This window comes from Manacus candei, unplaced genomic scaffold (genome assembly GCF_025592945.1).
Source record: "Manacus candei isolate 608988 ecotype Guabito, Panama unplaced genomic scaffold, ASM2559294v1 h1tg000071l, whole genome shotgun sequence".
In the NCBI taxonomy this organism is placed as follows: Eukaryota; Metazoa; Chordata; class Aves; order Passeriformes; family Pipridae; genus Manacus; species Manacus candei.
The window spans coordinates 2,443,966-2,458,615 of record NW_026138119.1 but is presented as its reverse complement, the minus strand read 5'-3'; the positions used below and the strand labels follow the sequence as shown (position 1 = coordinate 2,458,615).

Genomic DNA, 14,650 nt, shown 5'->3' with positions numbered 1-14,650 from the left:
AGCAGTCAAGGGATGCCCTGGTTATCCACCAGCTCACTTTGGAATTTTGCTGCAGGATTCAAACATCCCAACTGCTGGAAGCTACTCTGTGTGGCTTTAGTTGACGAGGTGCTGATTGGACTGGATAATTTTGGAGGTCTTTTCCAACATGACTCTGTGGTTCTCTGTGCCGACGGGAGCCGGGCAGTGCCGGCATCTCCCACCCCAACTCCAGGGCTGGTGGTGCTGAGCGGGAGGAAGGCTCAGGAGAAAGGCTGAGCCCCACACTGGGGGCTCACAGCCTCTGGCCTTTTTTGGCATTAAACTTCCAGTCCCATTTTCCTCCCTGTGAAACACAGATGTTTAATTTTAGGCTGGCAGATGTTTCACTCCTGGCTGAGATCTGAGGCGAAAGCAAGATAGGGGTATTTATAAACCAGTAATATTTTTCCTATACTAATTCCAGATTACCTCCCTGTATAAATAGGTCACAAATCAAATCTCTGCATTCCAGTAGGTTGTTGTAAATGTGCTGTTTGGACAATGTAAACTCTCCCCGTTGGGACTCTGTGATGGATCTGTCCCGTGGTGTCTGTGTGTGTCCTCTGGTACAGGTTTACATATGCAGCAGATGCTGGTGATGCCATGGCAGGGATGCTATTTTTGGGGTAGTCAGCCAGTGGAAAATAGGCTGATGGGATAGAAATGTTGGTGAAATGATGCTGTTTGAAAAGAGGCTTCTTGCCATGTAGGGAACAGGGGAGAATCATCCAAGTGTTTCATCCGTAGTGACCGGTGGTGCAGCAGATGGAGGTGGTTTCTCAGACCTTTTCTTCAGGGCTTGAGACTTGTGGTTTCATGTTGGGACTGTCTAAACATTAACTTTTGGGTGAGGCTCCATCACTCTGCTCTTTCTGTATCTCCAAATTCCATTCCTAAGTGATAAATTGTTTTGTGCCCACGGGAATGTCTTGAAGTTTATGTGCAGTTTGGGGAACCCAAACTGGTGGGAATTGGGGGTTCATGAGTAATTTCGAAGCCCTGGTGTTTGGACTGTCAGGAACTAAGGGCATAAGTGAGTGCTGGTGCCAGGTGTGTGTCCAACCATTCCCAGTGATGCCAGACCCCTGAGCAGCTTGTTGCCCATCAGTGGGGAGGGTCAGTGTGGGCTCAGCATCTCTGGTCCCAAACACCTCAGGTGGGATGTGCAACCATCCTGGTGTCCCCAAACCCTTATGGGCTCAGCACAAAGGTGGTGTGAGGGACTGCTGAACAGGACAATGTGTTCTAGGGACAGGGTGGACATGTGCCCCAGTGTCATGCAGAGCCTGGAGCTGTGGAGCATGGACCACTGAGTTAGCTTGAGGCTGTTTTTTCAGCCAAAAAAACCCAGAAAAATGGATATTTCCCATTCTGGACCACCTGTTGCAGCTGCAGCATCCATATAAGTTTGGGATGAAAGGATATATCCAAATAAATAAAATATTCCAGTGTTTGGCTGGCAGCTCCCGTGGCTTCCTCCGTAATGATTTCCTGCCCCTCTCTGCTGGCTGGGAGCTCCTTTCTTGGTCAGGAACAAAACTGTATCAAACAATACTTCCCATTGTTTGTCCTTTCATTCAGAGGGAAGGAGCCGCTGCCCTCTGAAGATACAGATTAATTAGAAGCAAATACTATCCTGTTCTCCGGAGCATAAAGGCCAAACAGACTGGCTTTCTTTGGAAACAGGGACCAGAGTGGCTCTTGTGTCCTGCTCCTTTACATAACTGATTGCTATCTGCTCCATGGAGGTGGCACTGAAAGCCCAAAATCTCTGACAGTTTTTGTTTGGTGTCGTTGAATTCGTGCTAAAGCCTGAATGGAAACAAAGCCCCCAAAGTGATTCAGGGCCGTGTTTAATAAGAGATTTATAGACAGCGAGTCAGCAGGGCAGATGTAACCAAAATCCAGGGGCGGGTTGAGTTACAGTTGGTCTTTTTAGCTGCATTTTGGGTTGTTTTAAGAAGTATTTGATTTCACAGGAAGAAACAGAAACTTCTCCGTGGCTCCTTGTGTAGGAAGTGAAATATTATCAAAAGCCAAGCTCTTCCAGGCAGGATTGTCTTCCTGAAAAGCTACTTTTCTTTCAGGCAGCGGGTTTGACACCAAATCCAGGTTTTTCCAGGAAGGTAGAATGAATATAGTGTTTGTCCTGGTCTTTCTCTTCCCTACCTTATTATTGCTACTCTCTTTGACCCCAAAATTTGGGGGTTTATTGGATGTTTGCCTGTGGAGGGTGGCAGAGCAGTTAGGTTTGTCCTTGTCCACTGGAGCTGTTTGCACTTGGATGTTGTAGGTGTTTAATTTCTTCAGTGACACCAGTCTTGAGAAAGACACTTGATGGAAAAGGGAGAAGGTTCAAGGCTGAGTTCTCCTCTTCCCATCACAGGCTGCAAGGATCTTCTGCTCTGAACTCTGTCTCATTTGGGTTAAAGTAAAAATGCAATATTAAAAGTGCAATTTTACACAACCTGGGCAGAGAGCTGTGCTCAGGAGGGGGGTGTATGGGTTATATATACAGCTCAAAGGGGTTATATATATAATTTTACCTTTTAATTCAGTCTGTGTGTGACCTGCAGAGGACTCTGGTGGGAGCCAAAAACCCCTGGAAGGACAGCAGAGCAGGACTTCCCTGGCTGCTGTTTCCTCCATACCCACCACCCCTCTCCTTTCGGTTTGTTTAATCTGGAAAATAATAGTATTTCATTGGATATACTCTGCTTATCACTCCTTGAAAGCCTCAAAATCTCAGATCTTTGAGATTCTCCCTTGGTGTGAGCAGAAGTTGAGCCCCATCTCCAGTGGGATCTTGGATCTGGACACTTGGGAATGCTGCTAAACGGGGAATGTCGCGGCTGGGGAGAATTCTGTCTGTCAGTGGGGCTGTGATGGAGAGAGAAGTTTGGTTTAAAAACATCCTGTGGGTTCTTCTGCTGCTCTTTGGTCCTTAATCCCTGAAGGATGAGGAGGGGGCATCCTCCTGGTGTTTGGAGTTTTTAGGGAAGGAGGGAGCCCCGAGGGTGGGATGCTCCCAGCCCCGTGCCTGCGATAGGATGCCACGGCACAGCCCGGCGTGCCGGGCATGTCCTACTTAGAACAGTGCTCCCATTGTCCCAGAGCCATCACCCCCTGGTTACTGCAGCAACAACTCTGCAAAACTTGTTATTTTATCTGGAGAGAGGAAAAGTGGCCCCCAGAACTCCGCAATAATCGCAGGAAAAGACACCTCTGGAGCAGGAGACATTTTGAGTTCAGAAACGCTCCTTTCTGCGGGTTTTTGCTTCTCTCTGTGTGCACAGATATTGAAGCACAGGGCTGGGTTTGATTTTGTACTTGGCATTTGACACATTATCAAACAGTTTGGGGGAAAAAAGGGGGGTCATTGTAGAGCTGGGCTGCAATTCAGCACTGTAGCTGCTCCCACCACACCCTGGAGTTGATGTACACCTGTTTTGCTGTCAAAAATTATCATTTTAAGCAATCCTGTGGCCTTGGACTGTAAATGTGATTTAGAAACAAATTTATACATCCACAAGTCCCAGACTTGGCAGTGCTGGTAGGACTGCTCGGTACTTCCAGCTTTTCCATGGAACTGGTTGCTACTGGGCAGTGGAGGGCTCTGGGGATGGTACATTGGGGCAAGCTGGGAAAATCTGGTGTTTTGGTTTTGGAGCCACATCTCACTAACATTTTTTGGCTTTTGGTTGGGGTTTTTCTTCTTACTGAGAGGAAATGCTGGCCTGGAGAAGGCAGAGGAAGAGAAGGTGCTTTGGAGGGTGAGCCAGAGGTGCTGTCCTTGGGAGAGGCTGGGGTGACCTTTCTGAGGGCAGACAGTATCTGCAGGGCCTGGATTGTAACTTCAGCAGGAAAAAAACCATCAAGAGAAGTAGTTATGGTACTGATGCAGATGTTTATCAATTTACTGCCTGTTTTAGAACCCTCTGGTGAAGTTACCTGCCGTTCTTCTGGGAGCGTTTGGGAAGCAGCTCCGTGTGCTGCGCTGGCAGAGCGATGCCAGCTGTACAGAGATGCCCATTTTCATAAATGATTAACTCAGGAAAAGTTAAAGCATAATTAGTTTCTAAGAATCCCTCTTGCAGAACGTGAAGCTGCTGTGGTGGATGGTGGGGGGAGACCAGGGGATTTTCCTGTGCTTTCAGGTGGCACCTGCCCTGCGGCCGAGCGAGCGCTCGTACATCTGGAGGGAGGAATATTTCCAACTGCTCCGTGGAAAAGTCGAAGCCTGACCTTCTGGTGGTGTCGTGCCTGCATAATAAGTTATTTTAACAGTTTTCCCTTTTAATTCTTAAGTTGCTCAAGAGAAGCCGGAGCAGATCCCGCTGGAGAACCGCTCCTGTGTCCTCATCCGACGGGATCTCGTTGCTCTCCCAGCCAGTCTTATCAGTCAGATCGGATACCGCTGCCACCCAAAACTCTACTCGGAGGGAGATCCTGGAGAAAAACTTGAGCTCGTTGCAGGTAAGGAGGGGTAACTTCTCCTTGCTTGGGAATACCTGGGAATCGCTGATGTTTCCCTTCTGGAACTGTGTTCTCCATCTTGCTGGAGTCGTGCGTCTTGCTGTGCCCTTGCTGTGTCTTTCTGGAAATTATTCATCACCAATCATCTTTTAAAAAGTTCTGAGTTTCCTTTAATTTGCTGATAGAAAAATGTGTCATTAACAGGATTTATTCAATTGAATTAATTTAGCATTTTAATTGAATTCTGCAGCTTGTGTTCTCCCCGCTCGGTGTGAGCTGCAGCGCCAGCGTGTTTTCATTTAGATGCTCAGATCTAAAAACCCAACAGACCCCCCTCCAAAAAAAAAATTATCACATTATAAGATTTACAAAGCAAAGGAGATAAAATTTGTGTCAGTGAGGAAGCTTTGAAAAACCTGTACAAGTTTCTTTCAAAATTTACTAAACAGCCAAACGCTGCAGCGGGAAGGAAGAGAAGGAATTGAGTTTGGTCCTTTCTTCTATCTTTATTTTCATTTTGGGGGGAATTTACAATATTGGGAGAATTTGCTCCTTCTCTATAAAGGATTTATGGCCAGTGTGAGGTGGAAGTTGTTTAGCTTTTGATGACACTGGTGGTGTAGAGCTGATGTAGTACCTGTAAAACCCTTGGTACAAAAAGGACGTGTGGCAGCACAATCCATCCAAATCAGTTGTTCTTCCTTTCTGGTCATTTATCTCTTGGTGAGTGGCATGATTTTATTTTCAGTCTGTAGAAGGAATCAGGATTTCAGAGGATGCCCAGAAAGGTTTCCAGCTGATGGAGGGTGGGACTTTGATGGAAGGCAAAGCACAGTGTACGACCACAAGTATTTCTTTTGTATCTGGAATATTCATTTTGTACCCATTTACATTTTCTGTGAGACTTCTTAAAACCATCAAGTGGTGCAGGTTATTTTCACAGTGAGAGCTGCAAATTGGCTTGAGGCAGCTCTGCTTGATTTACATTTTTCAATCTGGAAAAAAAAGCAGATTAATATCAGTAACCGATAGTGGCTGCCTCGGTTATTTATCATTTATTAAAGTGAAGTTCCCCTCGGTGGTGTCTGGTGTTCACTGTGATGCCTTATCTCTTCAAAGACAAAATAAACCCAGCTAATTCCTGTCTCAAACCTGGGGAGACCTGGGGGGGGGGGCTTGGTCCTGCTGGGAAAGTTTTCCTCAACTCTCCATTGGGAGCGTTTTCCTTTTGTCTCTGATTTTTCGTGCCAGGATTGATTCTGCAAACTTGAGCAGCAATCTCTGAGAGGGTCTTCAGCAAGGCTTGCAGTCATCCCAGCCCATCTGAGGGACAGAGGCTGTGCCTGGAAGGGAGTGTGTGGAAGATAAATAGGGGACACATGCATGGAATGAGTTGGAAGGGACCCTTAAGGGTCATTGAGTCCAACTCCCTGTTGCTCACAGGACTAGGAAAACTCAAACTAAAACTACTAAAACTAAGACTACTAAAACTCCAAAAACTCATTGCATGGAAGAGAATACATGGATGATGAGACTGAGAAGTGGGATGGCTCAGAGATCCAGGGGGTTGCTGGATCCTGGGATGGAATTGGTGGCCCGCGTGTGGCAGGGAAGGTGCAGAGGGTCAGGCTCAGGCTCTGCAGCTCTGGTTTCATCCAGGAGGTCAGGAACAGTCATCTTTCCTGGAAATACAGGAGGTGATTTTATTTCTCTGGTAGGTGTTTTTATATCTTGAGAACAGAGTGTGTTCTAGATCCGGATATGACCCATTATTTAATCTTAATTAAAAGCAAATACCAAAACCCTCTCACGTAGCAGAATGCTGGAAAAAAATCGAATAACATCTCCCTGGAAGCCAGTGCTGAGGCAGGAGTGGTTTGTCTGTGTGCAAAGTAAAAGGGTTTGGTTCAAAACCTGCTGTAAAGCTCTGCCAGACCCCTGGACATGTCCAGCTGCTTTGCAGGGGCTCCTTTTTCTTCCTGAAAACATCCTTAAAGGCAGCATGTTCAAAGTCAGCCATTCCTGTGCATTAGAAGGAAAATTCCCTGCTCGCCAGAGGTATCAAGAGGTGATGGGCTGGGCTTTTGGAAAGGGTTAGATCTGTAACCAAGTACCTTTTCTGTGCTAGATAGGGTTTTTCTTTCATTTCTAGTTACAGTCTTTCACTGGAAAAAAGAAAAGGTCAAATGGATTGGGGTTTTCTCCCTTCAGAGAGAATAAATAATCTGATCTGTACATATAAAATCACAGCATAAAGCCCCGCACTGTGTGTGTTGGTGAGAAAATAAGAGTCCTTTCATTTGAATTTCCATGGACTTCCTTTCTGTACAGATAAAATTAGGAGCTGGGGCTTGCCAAGGCCCCAAGGCACCGTGATAACAGTCCCTGCTGGGCTTTTCCACAAATCCCGCCGTCCTCGTTGGGCTTCCACAGGAGCGCGTGAGGAACATTCTCCCACCGTGTCGGGCCTGAGCGGTGCAGGAGGAGCTGTTGGTGGCTCTGTGAGCGTGGCAGGGCTCTAATTTCGGGTTCTCCCTCTCCACCCTTCCAGGCTCAGGCGTTTACATCACCCGGGGGCAGCTGATGAATTGCCACTTATGTGCCGGTGTCAAACACAAGGTCCTCCTGAGGCGTCTCCTGGCCACCTTCTTCGATCGGTACGTCCCCCTGCTCCTCGTGCTCTCCCAGGGGATCTGTTCCAGTCATTTCCTGGAGGTTTAACCTTGTGCCATGAGCGCTCCATCCTCTGCATGTGCTGCTCTCTCAGTTCTGTGCTTTCTCCCAGTGTTGCTCGAACCCGGTTTTCCGTTTTCCATTTCCACGCGCAAGGTTTTTCCAAGTCCTTGCCTTAAAGTCACATAATGTGGTGATCCCTCCATCAGAATCTGAAGGGAGGAGGACAGGGCTGGCCCCTGGAGTCCCCACTCTGAGGATCTTCCTTTGCCTTTCCTGCAGGAACACACTTGCCAACAGCTGCGGAACTGGAATCCGGTCCTCCACGAGCGATCCCAGCAGGAAGCCCTTGGACAGCAGAGTCCTTAATGCAGTCAAATGTAAGGAGAGAGATGTACTGCTGCCTGGCTGGGGCAGCATTCCAAGGGCAGAGCCCAGACCTGAGCAGGGAGGGCCATCTCTGTTGTGTAATAATGGTGAAATTAAGTTATTTTTTAGTTTGCATCATTTTTTGATTGCCCGGAGAAGCTGTGGCTGCCCCATCCCTGGAAGTGTCCAAGGCCAGGTTGGATGGGGCTTGGAGAAACCTGGGATAGTGGAAAGTGTCCTTGCCCATGGCAGGGGATGGAACTGGATGATCTTTAAGGTCCCTCCAATCCAAACTATTCTATGAGTCTATAATTTTGGGGGGGCTGAAGTTAATTTTTGGTGGGTTTTGGCAGTGTCTTCATATGAAACATAATTGCTACTGGACTGGTTTGCTCTGTTTTAAAGCACTCATTTTGCAGTTAATTAACTTATTGATAGATGCTCTAAAAAGGTTATTTAAATTGTGGGTTTGGCAACAATGAGAGCTGTTGGTCTTCAGCAATAAATGGGCCCCCAGGAACCAGGGAAGCCCTCAGCTGCTCCAGCCCTGCTGGGTGGGATCTGCTCTCCATCAGCTGCTCTGTTAGTTTTAGTCTATTTCCTTAAATATATTTGTAAACTTATTTTTTTAAAAATATACATAAAATGAGAGCCCTGCTGCAAGTAATTGGAGGTGCTGGGGAGTGAGGAGCTGGGTATTGTAGGAAACTCTGAGGGGTGCAGAAAGACTGTTATATACAGTGGAAATCAACGTGTTCTCTCACCCTGGCTGGATTCTGGAGGGTAAATCTTTACCTAAATATTACTGTGCTGGAATATGAAACTCTAAGGAGTTTTTTAAATTTCTTTTCTAAGATTTGGAAGATAAATCTTTCCCCTCCCTAATTGTTGCCATGCTGCTGAACTCCGGGGGCCTTCCAGCCACCCTGGGAGATCTGTGGCACGTGGAGAAAAGGGATAGGATGGCAGATGTTCAATAATGTGATGGAACGTGGTGCAGTCAGCTCCCTGTTAGCAGCTTCACCCTGGAGAGTCCCAGGGCTGCACCTTCCAGCTGTGGTCCTTCCTGAGGCTGGAAAGGTTTCTGGATGTGTCCTGTGGCAGGTTTCAGGATGGCTTCTCCCTGCCTGGCTTTCACCCTGTGCACAAGTTTTAGTTGATAATTATTCACCGTGGCAGTTCCTTGGATGTTGCTCCATAACATCAGGTGCTTGGCTCCTGTGGAGGAGCACGGTGAGGGGTCGTAGGGTTCTGCAGCTCCCAGCTCCTGCTGGATCCCAGTGGATGTGCCAGTGGAGTTGGAGCAGCTGTGCTGGCTGGGCTGCTGGTCTGTGCAGGGGACAGGCAGAGGACAATCCTTTGTGCATCCCCCTCAGCTCCCACATTTCCCAGGCTCCCTGCTGTGCCTGCAGCACTGTGGGTTTAAGAGCCATCGATGGAGCTGCTGCTGAGGAGTCTGTGTGATCTTTCTTGTGTCCATCTCTGGTTTGGTGGCTGAAGGTACCAACTCTGGCTGGAGCCTGAGGCTGCAGGCAGAACCTGGTCCCTCTGGGGTTTGGGGCCTCCCAGGGAGCGAGTTATCCTTGTCCAGCCCCCTTCCCCTGGCACCCGGGATGTTTATGCCTTCTGCTTTTATCCCTTCTTGGCTGTGTCTGTCTCCAGCTGCGGAGCCTTGTGTGTGAGTGTCTCCTTGGAGAGCTCTGCTCCGTGGGCGAACCTCCACCCCGTGGCACCTGCCCACGCTGAGGTCTCTGGGATCGCCTTTGTGCCGCCCCTGTGCCGGTTCCCGCGAATCCTCAGCTCTGTGTATCCCTGTCTTTGCAGTGTATTGTCAGAATTTTGCCCCGAGCTTTAAGGAGAGCGAGATGAACGTGATCGCGGCCGACATGTGCACCAACGCCCGCCGCGTCCGCAAGCGCTGGCTGCCCAAGATCAAGTCCATGCTGCCGGAAGGGATGGAGATGTACCGCACCGTCATGGGCTCCACCACAAACAGTGTCCCCCTGGATCCCGAATTCCAGCCCAACACTGCTCAGGTCTTCGAGCAGCGAATCTATGCAGAAAGGAGGAGCGACTCGGGAACTATAGTAGCCTTGAGAACTAACACAGTGAATGTAGAGCTGAGCAACGGATCCAACCAGTCCTTCGAACAGAGCGAGGACGCCGAGGGGGCCGGCTCTGTCATACAGGAGGCAGCTGCCACAGATGCCATGGCATCGGATACCCAAAGCACTCCCCAACCTTTTGAACAAGGTTCGGGCTCCTCCAGCCGGCCCGAGACTCCCGTGAGAAGACAAGATGGTACTTACGGAGGGACTTTATAGAGAGAGCAAACATTTCATGACCTATAAGGGATCTGTAATACTAAAGCTGCTTGCATGCATTACTAATACAAAACAAAAAAAAATGTGATCAAGCCACTTACCTACTGAACTGCTACTGTTGCCTGAAAAAAATGTGATTTTTATTCTGCTTGTATTTAAAATTTATGAAGGAAATAATCGCATTCGTTATACTGTAAACGACTAGGTCTGTGGCGACCTACTTAAAAAAATATTGGGCTCCTTTTTTGATATTCCTGAGGTTACTCTATAAGATTGTAGCTTTTTCTTTTTTTTTTTTTTCCTTTTTCCTTTCCTTTTTTTTTATTTTCTTTCTCGTTTTGTTTTAAGAAGGGGAGGAGAAAAGCTAGCCACCCCCCCCACCCACCACCACCCCGTCATCACCCCATCCATCACTCAGCTCAGAAGTAAAGCCATCGTTAACCTTGTCCTCTAAGGGAAGTTTTGTCACTGAACAGGAAAGCGAGGTGTGTTCGGGTGCAGGTGCTGTGACTGGCCGTGTTTGTCTCTGGAAGGGCTCGAGCCAAGTGGGACAGGGTGGGGGAAATCTGGTGTCAGAGGGAGAGCCCCGGGCCGTGGGTGCTGCGGGGCTGGGCTGCGGTGCTGTTGTCCCGGGGAGTTTCATCCAGCTCCCGGGAGCTGGGAAGGTTCCTTGGGAGTTCAGGCTGGCACGTGTCGGGAGGACTGTGTGGGATGCAGGTGGAGAGCCTGGCCGGAGTTGTGGTTGTTGTTGGTTTTTTTTCCCCAATACGGCTGGGGTTGGGTTTGGTTTCTCCCTCCCTCCCTCCCTCCCTCCCAGCTGCTCCTTTTCCTTTGCTTCTCCGCGTTTGCACCTTCGCGTCACCCGCTCCCGGGCGGACGGGCTCGTGTCACCCCCTGCACCAGTGCAGGTCCTGGGGGCACCTCCTAGGGGGGAACACCCCCTCCTCAGTGCCTGTGAAGGGATTTAGGGAGGAATCTGAGCATGGAAAGCACGTTGTTCTTGCTCCAAAGGGCACGGAGCCGGGAGCTCTTGGCATCGGCTCCCGGCGGTGTCTGCACCGGTGGCGTGCAGGGCTCACCCTCTGCCCCCTCCCTCCTCTCCAGGCCAACCAGGCTCTTGGCTTTTAATAATTTGGAGTGTATTGAATGCAAAAATTTTTTAAAAAACCCTCTAGATTTGTGCCCTTCTGTGAAGAGGTTTTGGGGAGGAGGAAGCGTTTTGCCTCCTGCTCCCCCTCCGACAGCCCCTTCTGGGGAAAACCCAATGTGGAGTTATTTCGTCTTTGTTTTCGTTGTTGCAGGCTGATGTCCCCAGGCTGTGGTGGCTTTGGTGGCCCCAGCTGGCCCTGGGATGGGAACTGTGGGTGTCCCTGGAGTCTGGTGGGCAGCAGGTACCAGCTCGGCCCCTACAAACCCCAAAGTGACCGGAGTCCTTTCCACAGATCCGGCTCCAACAGGACCCTGTGGTTCCACCCAGAGTGCTGGGGCTGGGCTGGAGGACCCCGGGCACCCACAGGGATGCCAAGGCCAGGGTGCCCCCAGGGGATGGGGGCAGTGACGTGAAAGCCAAGTTTGGCTTTTTCCTTTTTTTCTTTCCTTTTTTTTAATGCTGATTATTTTTACTGTGACTTAATGACCTGCTTTAATGACATTTGCAGCTTGTTCTTTAACACATTTGGGACTAGGAACAAGGTGCACAAAGAGTCACTTTTTGGCTGCTGTGGCTGTGCTCCTCTTTTCTTCCCTGCTTTGGTTCCCGAATCCAGACAACGCTTTTGCTCAGGGTTTTCTTCCTTCTTTGTATTTCCATTGGGAAAGGGGGAGCGGGGAGAGGATAACCCAACTTTTGGCCATTTGTTTTGTTTTCTTTGATACTTGAAGCAGTTTTTTGCATCGTAATAACAAGGCTGCCCAGCCTGTGCCACTGCTCCTGACACAAAAAAATCAGCGATGGGGGAGTTCCTGCCCCATGTCTTGCACAGCTTGTGGGTTTTGGCACAGCTTGGTGGGGGGACTGTGACACCCTGGACCAGCTGTCAGGGGGCTGATGCTGGTGGAGAGGTGTGGGATGCTTTGGAAGAGTGGGAATGAGCACAGCCAGGGGCTCTATTTGCACTTTACCCACATCACTAAACGAAACTGGGGACCACAGGGCTGAGCTCGGGGTGGGCTTTGTCCCCAGCCATCCCCAGCCCTCCTTGGCCCTGGGGGTGTCCCCATGCCCCCCACAGCAGCTGCTGGAGGGCACCTTGGTGGGGCTCAGGGGGTCAGGTTTGGCTGAGGACCCTCCTGATCCCCAAAAGTTTGGGTTTGCCAAAAGTTTTGAGGCAAGCTGGGAGCGGATCCGGGTGTCAGAGATCAGAAGTCGTCCCTTCTGTGTGTGTCTGTGTGCATATATATATATAAATATAGAGAGAAAAGATATTGCAAAGGATTCCTCCTCCTTTTTAGCACTTGCTGGGGGTGGGGAGCAGGCTGAGCCCCCCAGCTGGGGGCTGCACTTGGCTGTAGGGATTAATTGTGGACCAAACCTGTTCCCAGACAGCCATCAGGGCCTCCAGGGGGGCAGCAGCAAAGTACTTGAATGGCTTAGGACAGAGAGTCTGGAGAGAGTCAAGTTGCACAGTGAAAATATATATTTTTATACCTAGCACAACTTCCTGTATATTTTGGGGGTTTTTTTCTTTCTTTTTTTTTTTCCTTTCCTCTTTTTTTTTTTTTTTTTGATTTGGGTTTGTTTTATTAATTATTATTATTGTTATTAGGAAGGCAAACTTCTAAAATGTGAAGGGCGTTGGGTTTTTCCTTATCTGGTAGATGAGGGCAAGCATTTTGCACTAATGTTTCCTGTGTGTGGAGGATTAATGATATGTTTGAAAATGTTATATGGTAATGATTGTATTCTTCCGAGAAAAAAAAAAAAAAAACAGCGAAAAAAAGCAAAAAAAAAAAATAACCCCTTTAAAACACTGAATGTAAGGTGAGAACAGAGCAGTCCATCGATTGTATGCGGCTTTCCTGAGTGCCTTAGAATTTTTTGATCATTTTTTTTCCAAGGAAAACGGATTAAGAAGATCAGATCATAACCGACTCCTTCCTCCTCTTTGTTTACGACACTATTTTAAATTCTAGAATTTGGGGCTGCTTTATAATGTGAATAGGAAACTGCATTCATCTAGGTCTGACAGTGTAAAATCAGAGCATCAGTATTTATGGTATGTCTGCACCTTTATTCTTAATGCTTGACTATTAGCAATATTACCTGTATATTATATATCTAAAGTTATACCAAGCACCTTTAAAGAGCGCAGAGTGTAAGCACCCCGTTCCCGCAGCTGCCGTAGTGTAGGACCAGCTCCTCTCCTCCTCGTTAGCGCTAATTAAAGCACCTGCCCCGCGCTGCCGCTTCTCCGAGGGGCTGCATGACCCGCACCCTCCGCCGCCCCCCGCGCTGTCCCGCGGGACGGTGACATTCCCACCCCGGGATAATCGGCCTTCCCGCCCCGGTTCCATCCCCGCCGGGGGCGGGAGCTGCCCCTGGATGGGGCTCGGGAGGAGGGATGGCAGCGGGTCCTTTGGTTCGGTTCTTCGAGTTGTGGTTTCCCCCCGGGAGTTCCCTGCAGGGTGTGGAGCCGCCGGTGGGGAGCTGAGGTTCTTGGCACGCTCCGGGGCTCCCAAGGGTTCCACCCCCCCCAAAACTGGAATTGCCCCCGGCTTCGCCGGCCTTTGGGGGAGCAGAGCCGCGGTCCTCCTCCCAGCCCTCGGCCCCCGGGGTTGTGCTCAGATCCCTCGTTTTTCTGGAAATCCCTCGCTGCGAGTGGAGAAGGACCCGTGGGAAACCGGGATGAGCCCCGGGTGCCTCCCTGGCTGTGTGTGTGTGTGTCCCCCAGCATCCCATCGCCATCCGCAGCCATCCCGGGATTCAACTGCTGTTCCAAGTGTTCCTGCTCTCCGAATCGTCGTGCTGTGAGAAGGGACCCCCGCGCCGGGGCCGGAGGGAGGGGCGGGTGGGACCCCCAGCCCCACTCACCCAGGGAGGGGGGCTGGACTCGAGCTCACTCCCTTTGGAAACCCCTCGACTCCTCCCGTGAGTTTCTTCCACTGTTAAAGCGTTTTGCACACACACCGGGAAAAAAAAAAATATAATCGTGATTTTTATGTCAAGGTAAAAAAAAAAAAGCCAAAACTTGCAATACTATTTTTAGCAGACGAGAAGAAGAATAATAATTAAAAAAAAATTATTAAATAAAAAAAAACCAACTTGAGTATAAATGTATAAATATTTTTGACTTGAACATTTGGATGGCACTTGATTCAAATAGAACATTAATCCTTTGGACAGAATGTTTGGGATAAAAAAAAAAAAGGACTTAAAGTACAAGGTTGTTTTTAAAGCGTCTTCATAGGGTATTAGGTAGTACTGTAATTCATGACTGTTAAAAATACTTTCTGTGCTGTAAGGAAATCTCACAGTACCACTGAATTATGTTCCTCAACTGTCTCAGCCACGAACGATGCTAGCTTCTTTTTTTTTTTTTTTATTTTATTTTTTATCGTGCATTATTCACTAGTATTTATGTGCTCTTACTCTGTATAGTTCAGACTGTTATTTTGTAGCCATGGCTGACACGATATATCAGTAACTAAAAAAAAAAAAAAAAAAGAGAGAAAAGATGAAGACACCCCCCCCCTACCCCACCCCGAGCTGGAACTGTGCTCATAGCTGTTTTCATATGATGAAAAATCCATTTAAAAAAGAAAAAAAAAAAAAAACAACAAACAACAAA

At 48.6% G+C, this 14,650-nt stretch overlaps 1 protein-coding gene across 6 annotated transcripts in view; it reads left to right on the top strand.

Annotated features, from left to right (window-relative positions):
* The window catches only part of NACC2 (NACC family member 2), a 57,584-nt gene extending 42,934 nt beyond the window's left edge, over positions 1–14,650 (top strand). For all 6 annotated transcript variants that reach the window (XM_051807655.1, XM_051807659.1, XM_051807658.1 and 3 more), the window contains exons 3-6: positions 4,330–4,497; positions 7,049–7,154; positions 7,453–7,550; positions 9,364–14,650. In XM_051807655.1, the coding sequence (XP_051663615.1) occupies positions 4,330–4,497; positions 7,049–7,154; positions 7,453–7,550; positions 9,364–9,863 (872 nt within the window). In that variant the 3' untranslated portion in view covers positions 9,864–14,650. The remainder of the gene's footprint in view (positions 1–4,329; positions 4,498–7,048; positions 7,155–7,452; positions 7,551–9,363) is intronic.